General features: G+C 39.8%; 1 protein-coding gene across 1 annotated transcript in view; it reads left to right on the top strand.

Moving 5' to 3' along the window:
• Positions 1-20,384, top strand: part of pcdh1a (protocadherin 1a) — an 80,039-nt gene that overhangs the window by 46,660 nt on the left and 12,995 nt on the right. The window contains exon 4 of the mRNA XM_061703176.1: positions 9,437-9,656. Within this exon, the coding sequence (XP_061559160.1) occupies positions 9,437-9,656 (220 nt within the window). The remainder of the gene's footprint in view (positions 1-9,436; positions 9,657-20,384) is intronic.

Here is a 20,384-nt window from a genome sequence, read left to right as displayed (position 1 = left end):
GGACATTAGCTACTTTTGTCAGTATTAACCCTGATTACCCTAATTTGATAAACTTCTACTTTAAAATATGTGGGGAACAAGGCGGCAAAAGCAACATGAATCTTAAGCGCTTGTGTCAACATCCAAAGCTAAGGCAACAACATACTGAAAAGGATCTTGACACACAGTACTATCGCAATTAAGTCTTAAAAATCAATCATTAGCTTGAAAAAAAAAGTTGATCCAAAATGTAGAGGACTGTGTCTCAATCAAAACAGATGATGTTAGTGGGAAACAGCATTTTTCATGAATGAATCAACTGGCTAAATGTAAATGTCGGAATTATTTTTCGAGTTCGACTTACACAGTTGGGCATCCAACAGCTATTCAGCGAAAACAAACTTGTTGAACGTCCTTTATTTTGGTTTCTTTTTCCAACCGTTGCCACGAAAAAACATCAAACATCTGCCCAAACATGCTGTCGTCCTGCCTGTGTCAGACCATGGATGTACTATATATATTTACACAGAAAACCACTTTTTTTTTATTCTTGCAGAGAAAATATTCCCTTTTTTTTTTTTCATTGTGCGCTTCACAATTGATCAGATATTATTATGACTTACTTCAAACTGAGCTAGCAGCGTTGGGAGGTTTGTATGAGTTTTCTGTAGCAGGGGGGCCGGAATCATTACAAGATGATGGCCCGCAGCTCAAAACAATAAACCAACCAGAATATTTTCTCCACACTGGCTTGAAATGTGTTCCACAGTGAGACGTGTCCTTGTAATGGGGAATCGACATCCATTGCTCATCGCAGGACAGAGGGGCTGACGAAGAGGTTTTTGTCAAAGGTTGACGCATTCACGGCAGCACTCCCACATCCTGTCATGGAATGGCGTGAACGCTCCAATTTGTCATTAGATGTGGCAGCTATATTCACACTCGGTGGGTCCCGCTGCAGTAATACTTGATTTTACTGTAACAACATTATGCTATTTCAAGGCTAGTGCTTCCAGTGAAATGAAATTCTCTTTGGGGTTGGGGGGTTAGTGCAAAATAAGCATTCCTGAATAGGTGGTGACACAGACAGTGAAGGATGTGAATTCAGTCTTGCCTATCAAGACCATTAGGGCCTGTGTGATTGTTTTTTAATGTATTCACTCTGGCCGTTTTTTCTCTCCATTAACAGTAAGTGAACAAAGGGACTTCTGGTCTTTATCCACCTCCCTTTCCTTTCCCCCTGTCTGATCACTTCATCCTCCACCCAAACCCATGCTGACTCTCCTGCACTCTTCTCCCCTCCCCGCCTCTCGCTTATGTTCTTTCCCTCCCCCTCTGCAGTGTGTCCCCTAGTTTTCTGGTAGCTGTGTCTCTTTGATAATCCGAGACTCTTTGAAGACTCCAATTCCACACTGCTTGCCTCCGAGCTATTGCACCTACAAAAAACAACCGTGTTGTGTGTTTGCGTGTGTGTCGACGTGTCTAAGGAGAGGCAAGAGAGCAGTAGAAGGGATATGAATGGAGTACATGATGGTGGAATTAAAAATAAATTTATAAAGTGTCAACTGAGTTGGTCAAGCAAATTCTTTCTGGGGCTTGTCAGGTGGCTCATCAATGACGCCGGCATACATACAGTAAATGCCAGAGAAAGCTAACTCCATATCAACACACAGTAGGTTTTTGTAACTGGTGTCTACCACCTGACACAAAGAAGAAAAAAAAAAAAAAAAAACCTCTATAATTGTAGTAAGTTGTTTTAAACCCATAAATTACGTTCTGTTGTTTTGGAGATGTCATAATTAATGAAAATAATATCTTAGTTTCTAAGCTCTTTGAAGTTATATGACTAAAACAAGCAATTCTGTATCAATCAAAGTTTTCCATTCATTAGTTTTTGTATATACATTGCTTTTGGAAGTTTGGGAAGAATCACATAACCAGTGTGCCGTTTGGATATTGAACATCATGTTTGTAGCAGATGAAGAGCATGACGAGCTCTGAAAGGAAGATATGTCCTCGAGTGGACAATGCTTTTGGTAACTGTGAAAAAAAAGAGAAATACACAGTAATGATATAATTGGAAAATTTCCAAAACCAAGTGTTCATACCGCCTGAAAGATTATCTTAGGAACCCCTGGTTTAAGCACTGTCGGATGTAACCTGGAACAGCTTCTCCTATATACTGTAGATCTATACAAAATGGATTTACGTACTCCTATGGCTGTCAGATGCTTCACAGATGTAATTAGTTTGACTGTTCTTGAATTGCGCCATGGTCAAAATGTATCATTGCTAAAATATTTTCTTCTGTCCACTTCTCCGCCACTTTGATTCACAAGCCTTCTTTTACCTTTCAGCGGGTCTGGCTATTCTCTGCGACTCAGCTGCTATTTTCACCGTTGTTTCCGTCTCAATCTGTAGTTCCTCTTCTTCCATCTTCGTCTGCAGCCCTCCCTGTTTGACTCCATCATACCGCCTCATTTTGGCACGGGAGCTTGCCACTGGGATTTGGAAGAAATTGAATTGAATTATGAAGGAATTTCTCTGCAGTACGATTGGCATCACTCCCTCCACACAATATAACATCATTCTCATATCGCTCAGTGTGGGACGAATGAAAATAGGCCTTGCGCCATTCTTTTTCTCATCCTTTTAAATTGAATTTTTCATATCACGGGGGGCACTGAGACATCCGTTGTTTCCTTTAACATGGGGAGGAAACCCATTTCATAATATCTGAGTGACACATAACGATGAATCACTAGGAAATGGCTGGCTTCCAGCTCTACCACACACTGGATATACTGCAACTAAAGGTTGATAAACAAGGCCACATAGGTTCTCTCAAGTTTGACATCTTAAGTGTGTTACAGAAGAATATCCTTTACCACTTTTTTTTTTTGTTTTGCTTTAAAAAACGATAAGGGCCCTCTCTAGTGTAATAGAATATTGCTCACAATCTTATACATTCACCTGTCTTATTGTGTGAAGTCATACAGATTCGAAATATTCAACTTGAAGCTCCCCATTTAATTTTTATTTGAAGAAAAGATATGAATGTTTTTGCAGAAGTTGTATTTTCCAGTTGGAAATTGCACTTCCAGTGTTGGTTATTATTCAGGGTAATGAAGCGTTGTTGTGCTTTGAGCATGTTAGTGAAATTATATTTTCAGCATACAGAGTATCACTGTTCTGCATAACATTTGTTAGACTCATAATAACTACAAAATATAACAACTACAAAATATCTCCTTTTGAACATGTAGAAGACCAAATGGAATCAAATGCAAAATGCAAGTGTGATGGTCACACAATAATTTTCACAAGCCCTGCAATCTAACAGATTATATAGTTTGTTAACAAATAAAACAATATTTGGAATGTGAGCTTCATAAAAAAAACAATAACTACACGAAGCTTTCGTTTTGACTCCATGTCTTAATGATTAGCCTCTTTGAAGGTTTCAATTGACTTGTGGACCTTAAACACAATATTAGTAGATGGTATGATGGAATAAACTTGTGTATTCAATGTTTTGGGTTAATAAAAAAGCATAAAGCTATATGTGGAAACAAAAAAATCTGATAAGTATACCGCCTTATATTGATGCTGGCTACTCAATCTATTCTACCTGACTGATTTTATATTAACGCTAGAGAATCTGAACTAGGAAGTGAAACTGAGTGTTAGGGTGCGTGCTGTAGCAAGTGATATGTGCTGGAAATAAAAATTTTCCTGAGTTAGTGGTATAAATGAAGCCACTGTTGTGCTTTCCTGGTTACTGCTGTGGCATGGGTGGTTGAGGTGTACAATGTGTACTCCCAGATACTCCGCGCTGCTGACTCTCTCCACAGCAGTCCCATCGACATGAGAGATTCAAATGCTAAGTCTACCTCCCCGACCACTGCTGAAAGTAAAAAGGTGATGGAGTTGATGAAAAAGCTTTCGTATCTGCATAAGTACCGGCAGCTCAGTGCTGGCGATCAGTGAGGCTTGGCTGAGTGACAGGGCACCTGACGGCAGAGTGGTGTCCGATAGCTCGGGGGCTTTCAGAAGTGGACTGAATAGTTGGTGCAGTGGGAAAGGACGGCAGCAGTGGGGTCTGATGTCTCACTCGGGACCAGTAGGGCAAATCACCAGACGCAGTACAGATTCTCCACTGTCACCAAAATGGTTTCTTTTAGAGCGTGGTCCGCAAATCTGACTTATCTCCTCACTGACCCTGCACACGGCCCAGACTATATTTTACATGCAGTCACGTATAACCATTTATGTTAGATGTGGAAACATCATATGTAGACACAAGGAATGCGATGGTACTATTCGCTACAATAAGCGTTTGCGCATTTACAGTTGTGTAATATTTCAAGCTGTTAGTAAAAATGATTAAGAAAATATGATGACCTATTACATAAGGCTGATAAGTGCATATATATATATTTTTAATGACATATATGAAATTGATGATGTAGAAAGAAGGATAAGAGCGTAAATCGAAGAATACTTTCACACTATGAGTGTTGAAGACTGTGTGGTCTTGTATATGGTATGCTAGTTATTTAGGTATTTATGTATGACAGAAAAATATAACAATTTACAATCATTCTTAAATCTTTTTTTAAAATGCAATGCAGTGGGGTGGACATGTGCTAAAAATATAATCTGATTGCTTGTCAGCACATGACTTTGATATGTGTATAATAATACATTGAAAAGATAAATAGTCGCAGCCAGTATCTTTTTTGGGCGTTGTGTAATATAAATGTGCTTGTGGAAACGCAGAAGACTGCGGCTAGAATTCCTGCCAGTGTGACCTGAAAAAAAAATACAATAAAAACAGTCTCTAAATGTTGTGGGAGCTCTGTGTACGAGGCTGAGCATGATTTGTATTTATTCCTACTTTCAAATGTGTTTTGGCCTCCTTGTAAAAACACCACCCTTCTACCTGCTTTAGAATCAAATATTATGTGAACAATGAAGCAATTTAAGATCAGGCTACTTGGAGGTACTGGGATGCATTTGAACTCCTCTACAGATGTATTGGAATAGTGAGGCCAATTCCTTTTATATTTGGGTTTTACGCTCAACATTTCAGGTTTATGGCCAGGCATTTACTTGTGAACCTGATAACCAACTGAGAAGAGAGTATTATCCATCCATCCATCCATCCATTTTGTTTGCCACCTACCCCATTCAGAATAAATGTCTACACAGAAGCCAAGCAAGTGAACCACTCTACCACTACATCACCAACATTTTAAGTATTGTAACAAATAGACTTCAAATAGATTGAAGTGAATATGGTTATATTTGGTTGCAATAACTGCATCAGGCCTGTGACCAGACCTTTTTGGTGGGTTCAAAGCACAAATAAAGGAATTAGCTTCATTGTTCCAATACTTTTGAGGGAGAGTGTAGTTGTCATCACAAATGTTCCTTCTTTCAGTCTTTGTCCCATTGCTACCCACAATGCTGAAACAATCCCCCACTACCACCTCCAGTCTCCCAGAATCCAATCCTTCTGCTTGTCCCCTCCAGCCAAAGTGTTGTCTTTGTCTGCCTGACCAAGTCTCCGCTCCTGACCGGCCTCCCCTTCCAATCCTTCTGTCTTGCCACATCCCTGCAGCCCTGAGGCCTGGCAAAGGATTTGTGCTCAGTCTAAAAAGAGAATCTATTTCGCATCTCGGCAGCCTTTGCTAGTTATCATACCCTAGAAACATGCTGACTCTTTGGAGTGAAGCCTTGAGGAGAAGTTTAAGTAAGAACCCATATTTGAACAACTAAATGTTACGTTCCCATTTAAATAGTCACTGAGCCGTAGCATCATATTAAGAATGCACCACTGAAAAATAATACATATTGCTGGGTCGACTGCATGGGATGTCTGATTAAATAGCACAAAATCAATGATACGAGAGGGCATTTTGGGAAAATGATGGTAAGTTATCAAAGTAATGATTGTGTGATTCTTCTGTAAGAGATACCCTTCTAAAACACTTAGTTCAAGTGCCCTCAAATTTTGCTTAGAAAATGTTTCTGTTCAACCATACTGCCTAAAAGGCCCGATATAATTGAAGGAATACAAATGGTTTATTCTTATTGGTCAATATGAACCTCAACTCCCTTTTCTTGATGTTGCACCATGCATACAAATCATAAGGACTATAAGGAGCGATTGTTTGCTCAAGGATCCTTCACTTCTCTTTGGAAACACACCTTCGTTTCCACTGAACTATAACGGATATGCCGAAGACAACTTCATATTGCGAACTGTGTTTGATATATGTACATAGCAGCACTACTTGCAGAAAAAAATTATGATGCACACTAAAACTCACATAAGATGAAAGATGAGGAGATGCAGCAGTATACAACACGGAGAAAATAAAGCTGAGATAGCCAAAGATGAAGAGAAAACATTTTGAAGCCCTTGAACTATATTAAGGACATAATGTTCATAGCACTTAGCGACACTCTAAAGCAATTTCTCCATATCTGGTATTTGCACGAAAGGAATAATGATTTGCGTGATTTCCAACAGGGGTTTGTGTTGGCCAGAAAAGTGGTTTACACGATGGAAAGCAGAGACCTGTCGTATCGATCCAGGCCGACTGGTCCCGCCGAGGCAGACCTGTTCTGCTGTCTCATTGCTTTCCTGACTTTTACAAGAGATGCGCATGTGGGGTTGTGGAGTTCGATTACACGTGCAGCGTACAGAGTCATCTTTCTGTTGTCGATCGGCAGTAAATCGCCATTAGTAATCTGATCTTTAGAAGACAGGGTTTAATGGTCCCCTAACTGTATTTACAATCCAGTCAATTTGATAAAGGGTGTGATCTTGAATGATTTATTATTTGCCGCCCTGTTCCTCCTCAAGCCATTAATTTCAAGATTCCATTGGTACTCGCATTCATGCACTCGGTCTTTTATTCGTTCATCAAATCTCATCAGCATGTAACGAGGAACGAGTGACTGTCACAAAGTACAATTTTGATGCTCCTTTTTATTCCTATTTTCCAAGCGTGGAGACCTTAAGGATTAATTTTCCGCTAAATCACAGCAATATTTCCTCCCTTTTCTGCTTTGTTAAACTTCAAAATCCGTGGAAAAGTATGTTAATATGGGGATTTGGATTCTCATTGGGCTTTCTGAATAGTTTTTGAAGTAGTAAGATATACACAAAAAAATACATGGGTGTAATAATAATAATCCAAGATTTGATCCTGTTTTGAGCAGAATCAGTAAACAATAGAATTGAGCAATAGTAAATAAATAATAACTTTGAAAACATTACATCCCATACACAAAGGATAAAGAATTAGAGCAAACTTAACTTAAATCACTTGGTTTTGGGTAAGATAGTTCTGTCTCAAGCGAATGGAGAATACAACTTTAATTCAATGCATTGGAAGAAGCGAAGGTTCATCAGTGTTGCCAACTTAACAACTTAGAAACTTTTCAGACCCCTTTAGGGGACTAGTTTTCATAAAAGCAATTAGCAACAACTGTAGCCCCTTTCTGGTGTTATTGGTGACTTTGGGAGATTTTGAGACTCCTTCCAGGCAGGAGATGCTCACCCCTTAGCATCCAGACTTGAAATTAATCTCGTTCATGCGAAGAGCACCACTGTCTAATTTAACTATAACTCCCCCCATACAGACAGCCCCCATAAATATTTGATTGAATATTTACTCGTGAAGGCACCACTTCATCAGCCGCCAAATTATACTTTGTCAATTTGTGTGCGGCTCCGTGCATGAGCGAGTACAAATATCCCCCATCCTGCGTTTACAATTTAACCTAATATTTGCATAAGTGCCGATTATCTGATGGTAACAACGGTAACACTGTTCTTATGCATGCCGTTGTCGTAACACTGCAGCTCTGCTTACATTTTGGCTTGACATGAAAGTGCTTACATGACGTCTGACGACCAGACTCCCAACCATCGCCTGACTGGCAATTTTTTGTTGGCAAGCCACGGGGAGGAAAAACTCAGAGTGGGGCTAGTTATTATGACAATTAGGCTTAGCCAATGTCACCATTGTGACATCTTACTGAGCAAAATTCTGAACGGCTCGATAATAGACACATTTTCAGAATTTTTTTTAATTTCATACTCTTTGGGTGGGTGGGGACTCCAGACTCAATTACTATATTTGTGTACAAATAATTGTCTGCTTTAGAAAACCTAGAGAAAATATCGTGATTCTGATTTAATGTAAGTTACTTTGGTAAACTCCACTGGCCTGCCATCTGTATTTTGTTCCAAATGTAACAGTCTTTTCTTTGTTTTGTTGTCACAGATGTTTTTTTTTTTTTTTTTTTTTCCACCACAGATGGTGAGTTTGTGTAGATGCAGATGTTCATCCATCACTGATCTGTGTATCGTGATGACACATTGGCACGGTATATCCGAACTATCCATTTACAGTGCATTTGCATAAGCAGATAGACGTTTCACAGCGGATTTTCACCATATTTTGAAGATTTCTGATTAACAATCTGACAATATGTGAGTCAGAAGATATGTTTTTCTCGACATTACCATCCAAATTTTGCCACTTGGGGGCAAGCAGGAGTTTATATGATTGTCACTACAAAAGTAGTCTACTTCACAAAATATAATCATAGCTGTGCAAGATACAGTCATGAGAGTCACCTGAGATAAAAATAAAAACTGAATGGAAAAATTGATGTGGTCAATGCAATGTTGCCAGAGGTAGTGTAGGGTTTTGGGAATATATATTGACTGACTCGCTGACTAACCCTTTTACGGTATGTCACAAAACTTTGCCCGCTCTATTGTGAAGCAGGATAGGTCTGGTTAGTGTTTTAGTTGAGACTCTCACATGGTCTAGTTGCGTATTGAAAATGGAAACATTATCTCAGAGCACATTTAAATAAAAAGACATTTACATTTAATGTGGTAGTTTCTGTTTAATAATGTATGCTTCTTCCAATTATCTCAATTTCTACTGCTGTGTTCATAGACTATAAAAGACGATGTCCTTTAATATACTGTTACAATCTAAAAAGAAAAAAAAAAAAAGCATAATTCCCAAGAGAGAGAAACATTCAGTCATATTCCCAAATAAATCATTTGGTCAAAGGTATCGCGACACACACCTTTAGTTTGCTAAATTAACTAATCAATCACAGGTTGAGAAAAAAAACTCTTACAGTTTCCACCGACAAAACCTTGCAGAAAGTCTTCTCAGAAGAATATGAGTTGTAATAGCCGCCAAGGGGAGAACAACTTGATATTGTCTTCCATTTTCTGTTCCTGTAGGTGCAACAGCAAGGTGTATCAATACTTTTCTCTATACAGTGTATTTTATCTGTAACTGCAATCGTACAACCTGTTGTGTCTCTCAGTGGAGCACGCAAACAAAAGGATAAGCGTAGCTGTGAAAAAAAAAAGATCATGTGTCTACTGTATGTCTCTGTTTTGTAGCATCCCCATCGGCGAGTGACCTTCTCCACCACCAACCCTGTGCAGGACCTGCAGGATGCCTCTCAGCACAGTTACTATGACAGCGGCTTGGAAGAATCAGAGACACCCAGCAGCAAGTCATCGTCTGGCCCTCGCATCGGACCCTTGAACCTGCCTGAAGACCACTATGAGCGAACCACTCCAGATGGCAGCATTGGAGAAAGCGAGCACCCTGAAAACGGTACATTGATAACACCCCCTTTCATTCTTGCTCCTATGAATATGTATTTAAATGCAAATGGATCCATTAGGGGTTTTGCCTGTGTATGTATGGAGCCATTTGTGTGAGGTTTGTTTTTTGCTCCCCGGCAATTTGAAGAGTTGAAATGTTTTGGCACCGTCAATGTTAAGTTTGCATGTTTATCGAAGATTTGCATGAATTATTTTATTTATTTTCAACTGTTGCTGCTGTTGCTTGTGTAGGCGAACCCCTGTTTGAAGGAACCCTTGTCTGAACGTGGTATCAAATCTGGAGTTAGCCAGGTCTCTGTCCCCTTCATCAGCAGGTCAGGGATACTTAATGACCCTCTTTCACAAGAGCGCTAATTAATAAGCCATCTCATGGCGCATTTGCCCTCTACATAAATTCGAACCATGACATCTGACAACACTGGGCTCACAACAAGTAGCCCCTTTGCTTATTGGATCCCAAATCTACATTTGTTCTTCAAAAAGGGAAATTGTTGTTCTCAGCATCATATCAGTCAATCTTAAAAGAAAGTCATAGCCAAAGCATTAACTGTGTGAACTGACTATCATAAAATAATAAAAAATAAAAAATTCCATGGCCTTAAGCTATCCAACATTATCTGAAACACGTTGATTCACATCATGTGGTTGTGGTTTATTATGCAGTAGCTTTTATATTGGACAGCCTCGCCAGAACGGACATTTTTACGTGGACATTTCTCGCCACTCAACTAGACCGTTTTCCATCTTTCAATTCCATTTTTATCTGTGGTAATGGATAGTTTTATCTTAAAAACATGGTCGGCTCTTTTTTTAATGCTTAAAATAGATTTGAGAGCTATTACACATTTGATTATATATATATTTTTTTATTGCTGAAACAATAACACATTACCCCGCGACCCTAGTGAGGATAAGTGGTAAAGAAGATAGATGGATGGAATAACACATACAAAAATTGAGACTGATAAAAAAAAATATCTATTCTGTATGTGTCTGGGTAAATTTTGGACATACCACAAACAATCCAACAATTTCAGGGGGGCTTAAGACATTTTTAGGAGGATTCAGTTCCCCCTAAACCGGCCTAGCGGTGCCACTGATACACATGGTCCTCTTTTTTTGAGTTATAAAATATTCAGCTGTACCTTTGGTTAATGAACCTCTATACAGTGGATGCCCACTATTTGCAGGGGATAGGGACCGTGCCGGACCACTGCTAGCTAAAATCAGTGGATAATTGGTACCCATTACATGAAAGAAAAAAAAATCCACTCCCCCCCAAAAAAAAAAAATCCTTCAAGTAGGGATAAACACCCAAAATGTGCTTTTGGGGTTGCCCACCCCCCCCCCCAAAAAAAAAGTAAAATAAAGAAAGAAAGAAGGAAAAAATGTGAACTGAAAAAAACATTATTTTACCTATTTTGAAAATTGTAAAAACATTTAATAAAAAAATAAAATAAAATCCACAAATAGGTGAATCCGCGGGTACCAAACCGCACGTATGCTGGGGTGCATTTTACCTATGGCAACATGTATTCCTTGCATGATCCCACATTACTTTGTTTTGCATTGGCAGTTTGGCATTAACTTGGTTTAAAGAATGCTACTAAATAAGAAAATAAAACCTTGCTTAAGTTAAATTCAACTGATACATCTACACTTGGTGTTTTCAGTCTGTTGATATATTTCCATATGATCTCTCCCTTTTTTTAGTTTATATTTTCTGCTCCTCTTTTGCCCATCTGCAGAATGCAGGTTTTAGTCAGACAGGGTACTCTTTGTTGTCAGCAGCAGGAGAGCCTGACTGTGAATAGAGATGGAGCCGTTACAGAATGAAAAGATGGCACAAGATGCAGGAGATGTTAGATTGTGACAGGAAGTGGGGACTAAGAGTCTCTGACATGCAAACCCATAGGGCATGCACATAGGATAGGGAGATGTGACAATGAACCGCTAACCAAGGATAGACCTAATTAAAATGTGATTCCCACTTCAGGGAAATAACCCAGAGCCCAGATAAAAGGAAGGTTTAGACAGAAAATCAAAAGAGACAGCTGAAATTCTCCCCAGCTCCACCTGAATAGTGGCAAAGTTTTTTTTAAGCATTTGAGTGACAGAGTGACAGGCTGCACTGGTGCAGGGATGTGTTCATCACTGTAGAGATGACTGGCAGGCATAAAATGAGGCGGGGCGCATGATGTGTCACTCTATTAAAGTTAAATCAAAGCCAATATGAACCACAGACTGTCCCCCTTTACATCTCTGGGCCACGCGAATATGTACAGCTTTTTTTTCCATTATAAGTGAAACTTTAACAGTAGCAAGTATATTTATGTAGCTTGCCTATGCCCAACATTAAAGAGTGATTTCTGATGCAAATGTGTGGCATTAGTCAGAGGTTAAAAAAAAAATTAGTTGTGAGACAATTTTTACTCAAAAATGTTTTAAGGGTCTGGTTCACTCCTCCTTGAACTGTCACCATATCGTGTCGGAGGGCTTTATGTGTGTCCAAATGATGCAAGGAGCTAAGTTGCCCGAGACTTTTTCCCATGGTAAGGTCACCCAGGAAAAACAGGTGGAATGTGAAGGACCAGACAAAGTACAGCTCAGAAAACCCTATGTTTTTCTTCGCCTGGCCCCGGGTCACCGCTCTGCCCTCTGGATCCAGGCCTGGAGTTGGACTCGATGGCGAGGCTCTGCACCCTTGGGGTCCCACCTGACCACAGTATGAGGAGTCAACAGGTGTCCATCTTTCCTTGAGCTCATCACGTGGAGGGGGGAAGGCAGGGACCATGACGGTCTGATCCCCAGCTACAGAAGCTGGTTCTAGTGACTTTGGGACATCACCTCTTTGGCAAAGATTAAGCCTAAACTGGTGTGTAAGATCAAGAGGTTCTGACTAAATGTAGTCAGGCTTTCCTCGCCTCACCACTTGGGCTTTGGGACCACTCCTCTTGAGAGGGGTTGGACTCTTTTCCACTCTGGAGTTGCCACTAGTGAGAGGCACCAAGCAGGTGTGGTCATACATATTACGCCACGACCTGGTGCCCGCACGTTGGGGTTCATTCCAGTGGGCGATAGGGTAGCCTCCCTCCGTCATCAGGGGGCGTTCTGACAGTTAACATAGATTTTAGAGGTAATATATACTGAACAGAAATATAAACGTGGACAGCCTAAGGCACACCTGTGCAATTATCAGCATCTTGATATGCCATACCTGTGAGGTGGGATGTATTATCTCGACAAGGGAGAAATGCTCACTAATACAGATTTAGGCAGATTTGTGAACAATATTTGAGGGAAACGGCCTTTTGTGTATGTAGAAAAAGTTTTAGATATTTGAGTCCAGCTCATGAAAAATGGGATCAAAAACAAAAGTGTTGCGTTTATATTTTTGTTCAGTATAGATTTGAGTATACTGCACCAAAAAGCAGTTCAGAGCAACTCAGGAACGTCCATGCTCACATGGGCAATGACAGTTAGACCTGAAAGGTCATGATTAGGAGGAATGCCCTCTCTGTTCTGAACCCGAGAAAAGCTATGTTACTGGACTTCGGTGCTCATTATGGTTTGACACCAAGCATTAGGGTGTCCATATGTGCACTTGGCACCTGGACACCCGAGGCCACAGTTCGATGATTGAGTTTGTGGTCATGTCTTTGGATTTGCAGGCACGTCATCGACATTCAGGTGAAGAGAAGGGCAGAGCTGTCAACCCATCACCACCTGGTGGTGTGTTCGCCTGGCAGACCCAGACGTATTGTGGGGGTCTGGTCTATTGAACGTCTGTCAGAGTCCCCTGTAAGAAGGACATCCAAGTCCCTCTTCCAGCAGAACTTTGACCACATCCCAGGGGAGGCGGGGGACACCGAGTCTGAATGGGCCATGTTGCGTACTTCCATTGTTGGAGGCAATCAACCTGAACTGTGGCTGGAAAGGTGCTTTGGTGCCTATCATGGCGATCATCCCTGAACCCGATGGTAGGCACTGGAGGCAGCTGATAGTGATCGGCAGGCCAAGAGCAATGCAGCTTTGGTGGTCACAGAGGCAAAATGTAGGCTGGTGAGGAGTTAGTTCGATGAGGCCATTGAGAATGCCTCTCAGTGGCTCGAAGGAAACTCCGGTTCACCATCCAGCATATCAAGAGTGGGAAGCGGTGCACCATCATATAAAGTCTCAGCAAAAATGAAGAGATCACTCTCATTCTTCCCATTCTTTTGGAGCGGGGTGTATTTACATAAGGGAGAGGAGGTTGTCTCACCACACCCCCGAATGGCCAAATCATTTTGATTGCTTTGCTACTTTACGTTAATGAACTCTCATCATAATCATTGCCCTCAGTAATTCTGTTTAAACAACTCGCTTTGAACACCATGAGTCATCCAATCTTGTATCTCCTGTTGTTCTCAAGGAGAATGGTTTGTCTGTGATTGATTTCCCCCCCTCCCTCCCCCCATCTGTCCAGCCACTATCAAGACAGTGCATATTGATTAGTGGACAGATACTTTGACATTTTTGCCCCTGCCAGTCATTATTGCTAGGATTACTATAATACACACTGCATGTTTTGTCATGTTTGTGAGGAAGAAAAAAATTATACAGCTCCCAGCTAAAGTTGTGATTATACAGTTCACCCATGATATTATCAGGCACCGTTAATTAGTTTTAATCCCAGTGTTTCTCTACCCGACATTCTTGGAACAAGCCAGCTGGATCTGACCAACAGTCAAACTGATACGATTGATGTTCAACAGACCATGCAGTGCCCTTTGAATAGCTAGCGTTAGCAGTTACAGATGTGGTTTAGATGCTGCACACAACATAGAAGGAGTTTTATTAGAATAAGGTCACATTTCTCACTTAAAATGACAGCAAGCCACTCGTCTTCATGATTTTAGCAAGAGAAAATGGCTGTTAATTTAGAAATAGCCTTTTTCCTGTTTTTTGTTGTTGTTGTTAAACAAATGATTTATTGAGAATTTAAACTTCCATTGCTTTCCATCAAGCAAAGTCTCAACAATTAAATAGATTTGCTGCTCAAAAGCTGAACCTTGTGTATCACTCATAATTGACCTTGCTCTGTTGCTGGGGCATTACTTTGACCAACAATTTTGTCATACACAATGTAAGGGCATAACAACTCTTCTATTGATCATTGGTTACATTTTCTGGTTGTAAGTACCTTTGTACAACAGACTAATAATGTCCACAGATGGAGGAATTTTCATATGGATGCTTGCCTCGCATGCGGTCTCACTGTCTGTTCTTCTTTACGGACTCACTGCCATGTGGGACACCAAGTAGGGTGAGATTAAATGGCATGAATCCCATTTGCATGATAATGAGGTTCTTTAGAAATGCTGTCTGATTTTTCAGTCTCAGATCTCTCAGAAGATGCATGTAGTGTCAAATGTTTGTTCCTTTTGAACTCCTGTCAGGGATTTTCTTCTGCTTTTAATGGCTACCATGCCAGTATCATGCCGCAATCAACCTTTTCAACGCTCATTGCCTCATCCTGGTAAAATTCTATTCTGTTTAAAGTAAAATAATGAGCAAAGCATGTGAGCATCTTCAAGAGTTGTCGAGGAAGACAATGTGCTGGGAGAGAATGTCACCTTAATAGGGCTTTTTGTCCTGTGAGTCACAGCTTGGGTCCCTGCCTGTTGCCATAATATCACACTAATACACCGGTGCAGGTGTCCTCAAACAGGTGTTCTGTCTTTTTTTTTCTCGCTAATAATGGAGCGGACTATGTCAATACCAACTGCTGGATCTGCGACCAGAAAGGACAAGTTGTTTTTTTGTTAGAGACGTTTATGGGGAAAAAAGCCCCAGCGAGCGATCCCCTGTGGCGAGTTGTCTTGAGTACGCCTATAATTCCGAGATCATTCTAGCACACGCATTGTGCTGCTGCTCTTCGTTCCCCACCGCTTGTTTGTAATTTTATTGCAGAGCAAATAGGTCACTGGAAGAGCCTAACTGGAGCAGAATTAAACTTTCTAACCTGGATTAGGTTTTGACACCACAGAGAGACAATGGTTTATTATCACCCTAGTTTACCAGGGGCCTTTAGCAACATCACGCCTGGGTCTGAAATGGAACCAATGATGTGTCAAGTCTTCACAATATCCTCAATTTAAATATCTTGCTTGTGTGATCACAAAAAAAATGTGACTACACACTGAAAATGTGGTCCTGACAGCAGATAACCGTAATTGCCAAACAACAGCAAGAAGGCCAAACCTTTGAATGAGGTACTGTGAGACACAAACTATAAACTGAAGCAAATTATGAAATTGGCTGATTTTAAATATGAGCTGACATCTATTAAAGTAGCGGAGATTGCAGCCACATGTGAAATCTAGAGGGGACCAGAATAGAAACCCCATTATCCCAATAAATCTACCCCCTCCAAATTCATTCCTCATTCTTTTGTGCATTAAAGTGATTTCTCTGTGGTTTCATCATTGTGTCTTGCTGACTTGAATAACAATAGAGATGATTATATTTTTTGGGGGGGTAAAACAAACTGACATTTGTTGGGTTTTAGTTCACCTACTGTTAAGAATGCTATATTGACAATTATGATGAAAAAATGAAAATACTGATTATGTTTGTGTAATGTTTGAATGTAATATTGTTTGAGCAATGTCAGAGAAACGAAAGGGCATTAAAAAAATCATATACTGTATGATTTATCGTAATATTTCTGCAATGTCTACATGGGGCATACATAGTTAAAGCACCTTCACTTACAGTAAATGTAGATTAACACTGGCTTTTATTAACATGTGAAAAACATTGGTAAAATGATGAAAACCATGATTAGTGTTCTGAATAATTGCCCCCCCCCCCACATAAAAAAAAGCTAAATAAAACAAAAAATAAAAATAACAGCAGACATTAGACTTCATGTGGTTTTAACACCGCATTGCTGCTCAATATTTTGGGGTTTTGCACTAAGCTTGTGAACTGAATGACCGGTGCCTTAATCAGTGTCCCTAAGCTTCAGATGTGCTCATGTGTTACTGTAACAAATAGGAATGGCTTGCTTTATTTTGGGATGAATTTCGATTATTATATTGTCAACTCCAAGCACATACCTGAGCAACAGTGTGCTGAAGCAGCAGGTTTGGAGCTAGTAGTGTGTTTGGAACGTGGGCTTGAAAGTGAACATTTGCCGTCATGATTATAGTACTGGTAGATGATACATCAAGAAAGTAAGTAAGTATCTCTTGTGGTTATGAGTGGTCCTTGATGCTATGTGTCTACTGGTAAAATCATGAGATGGTGGCGTTAAACTTTAAGGATGATTTTAGAGGTTTGCTCTCTTAACTATCATCGAATATGTGATTTGCAGACAAGGGAGAGTGCTATGCGTCTTGGCGGCAATGCTTGTGGAGGGCCAGACCCTCTTCGACCTCAGTTTGTCGAGCAGTTCAGGCGGGCATCATAATAAAGCCCTGAAGTGTCATCCCGCCACACTACGTTGTCGGCGACCAAGAGCTACTGAAACTCGCTCTCGCTAGTCTTCTGACCCTTAATGATGGATGTAACCTGAGGGATTGGATTCACACTGTATCGCTGTGACATGAATTCCCTGATTTCCAGTAGAATGGAATGTCTTCTTTAAATGCTTTGACAGTCAAAAGAGGATATTGCAGTTCAAGGGCCATCCATACTTAATAATGACTATACACAGTGTAAAAAGTAATGTAACGCAACAGTATGTTCTTGTACATTTCCTTCTAGATGAAAAAAAGCTCCCAGTGAAAGGATCAATTACTAATTTACAATATTGTGTTAATGTAATCTATAGTCAACATGCCTCAAGCAATAGAGGAAATGAAAAATAAATTTGTCTTCCAAAGCTTTTGTGAAATGCACGTTATTATGTTATGCATCCAAGGTGCCATCACATTTGTTTTACTGTGTAGTTAAAACTAAATGCCACAATCTTATTTTATTTATTTATTTATTAACAGTGTCAAATCTCACTCGCTAATCCCTTGGCTGTTGTTTGCAAAGTCTGTCTTTCAAAGGATACTTTTTCACATGAGCTCTCCCTGAAGAGCTCTTGTTCTGCAACAATCCTGACAGAAATTTTCTATAATGAAACTTTCTTCCCATGCCAGCTTTCTATTGAATGTCTGCTTTAATTAGGCAGTCAACTCCATGACACTGGAATATTGTCACTGATTTGTGAGGGTTTCTGTCAGAGATTCTTGTGGCTCTTGCAATTCATCGGTGAAAGCCAGAGGTCTATTGCTCTTTAAGCGGTGCATTGCAAGGCATCTACACGTGTCACTCATCTTGATGAGCTATCTACTGTGTCTGGCAGGGAAATGAGGTGGCCATCATACACAGGCACTGAAGAACAGATGGCAAGTACAGCCATAAAAAAGACTGATGTTTACTCATGTTGTGCATTTGTTTATTGCCACATCTTTATTTGAATATCTTAATCTACTACAGGTATAGAGATATTCAAATACTTACGAACTTGTCTACCATTGTTTTTTTTTATTATTATTATTTTTAAAAATGGCCACAATGTAAACATTGACATCACACTGGAAAAAGCAATCTAATCCAGTGTGCGTGACCAAATATATGCATGATTATTAACGTTTCTTTTTAGTAGCTCCAAAAGTGTGGTATGTCCCCTGCTAGTATTCTAATTTGATAAACATGTACGAGTATATACCCATGCTAATGCTCCTTAAAACAGGGACTAAAGTGCAGGTGTCATATTTGTTTTCAATGCAGTACATACACCATTGTGGAGCGTGTTGTGGCAGTCCAGTAATACTCATGTTGCTATTAAAAAAAAAACAAAAAAAAACATATCTTCTTTTTACTGATGGGGGGGGGGGGGGGGGCAACAGGATAAGCAGAGTCAGACTTCCATTTCCTCAACCACTTTGACAAGCTCTTGCACCGATATCCCAAGGTGTTTCCATGGCCTCGGATTTAGAAGTGCTGATTCTCATATTAATTGCTTCCACACTCGGCTGTGAACCGATCGGTGAGAGTTGAAGATTGTGGCCCAAGTGAAGCCAACGCAACCACATCTCGGTTGTTTTAAATGCACATCAAGGAGGCTCCAGGGGCGAGCTATAATCGAGGAACCAGTGACGTCCTCTTTGTGGAGGTCTTTTAGCTCCTGGACAGTGACGTAATAACAATGGGAAGAGGAGGGCTTCACATATTAAGTAGTAAATCCTTCATGTTTGTAGTTCCTTGATTATATTAGTATATGCATATTTTGCTGATACTCTGTTTTATTGGGGCAGTATTGAAGTGACATTCTTAAACTGGTTCATGGTTACTACGCAATGAAAATCTAATTATGATGTAGTGTTCTAAAATGCATTTAGCCACATCAAGAAAATAAAAATGTCCCCTAGAGAAAGTTGAGATGATTGTACACTGTTTTTGCATTTCATGTAATACGATACACTGAAACAGTTGTTTAATTACTTTGTGTGAGTCTTAATAGTGCGACAATTGTGGTCAAAAGATATTGTTTGAATGCTTCTAATATTGTTGCTAATGTGAAGATTCATCCAGATACAAGATATATATATATATATACCCCTTGGCCTCTAGTTTCAGGATATGAGGTATAATCAAATGATGGGTTGTCCAGGAATAACCAGAGCTACAACTCATTATACATTGAGGCCATTTGGTTGAAACCTTTCTGTTCTTCATCGTGTAGTCCGTTCAGACAGCTTGGAGGTGGGTAGAGCCATGTGTTAATGGGCTCTCACACTGTTGCGATCAAAGATAGAATTAACCAAGGGATACGTGACGATCAATATGGGGGAGGGAAAAAAAGCAAATGGCTCATGGAAAACATGTTTTTTTGTCGACACGATCAATGAATGAATGATAGAGGAGGAGACAGCTTTTTGTCCCTGGAATTCTAAAAGGGATTTTTTTCTGACAGCGTATTGGATGATGATGATTATTATTTTTTTCTTTTTTTTTTAATAAATGAAAAATGTGTGTTTGTGTGTGTTTTTAATGCAAGCACTATGCGGAATGACATTAACATGAACCCAATGCCACTCAACTTGAAAGAAATCAATTTATGTGTACTGTAAGTGCATGGGACATTTGGTTCAAAGAAACAAACACATTAGCAGTAGGCCTAAATATACTGTATGTGGGGTTACACACACAGTTGTTGCACACTGAGGCATCATGGATCTGCTGGTGCCATAGGGTGATGTCACTATGGCACACAGGTCAATAGAGTGAAGACATAAAACACCTGAAAGCTTTCAAATGCTTCAGAGGCAGGGCCCAATAAAGAAAAAAACAAAAAACCTTGGTGAGCAAGAGGACTAGACATTCTTGGTCTCTCCAAGTAAATGTCACAGTCATCAGCAAAGCCCTGGGTGATTAAACACTCTGTTTAACAATCATGGCAGTATTTTCCTGAAATAAACCTTTTAAGAATCATACAGCATTTCTGCCGGTTATTTTATTCAGGTGTATCTTGAGGTCCAACATTAGTGCTGTCAAAAAGCCAAATAAATCTGAAATATTTGCAGTATCTAATCTGTACTGGGGAAAAAAGCTGAGGTCACATACATAGTAGTTTATATATATATATATATACAGACATCCAAACAATACAGATAAATGAAACTATTTTGTTGGACTTTTATAACTCAAGCATAATGGATAGCATAATCAAATTAAT

This window comes from Phycodurus eques, chromosome 17, assembly GCF_024500275.1.
Source record: "Phycodurus eques isolate BA_2022a chromosome 17, UOR_Pequ_1.1, whole genome shotgun sequence".
NCBI classification, from domain to species: Eukaryota; Metazoa; Chordata; class Actinopteri; order Syngnathiformes; family Syngnathidae; genus Phycodurus; species Phycodurus eques.
This window is presented reverse-complemented; position numbering and strand designations above follow the sequence as displayed.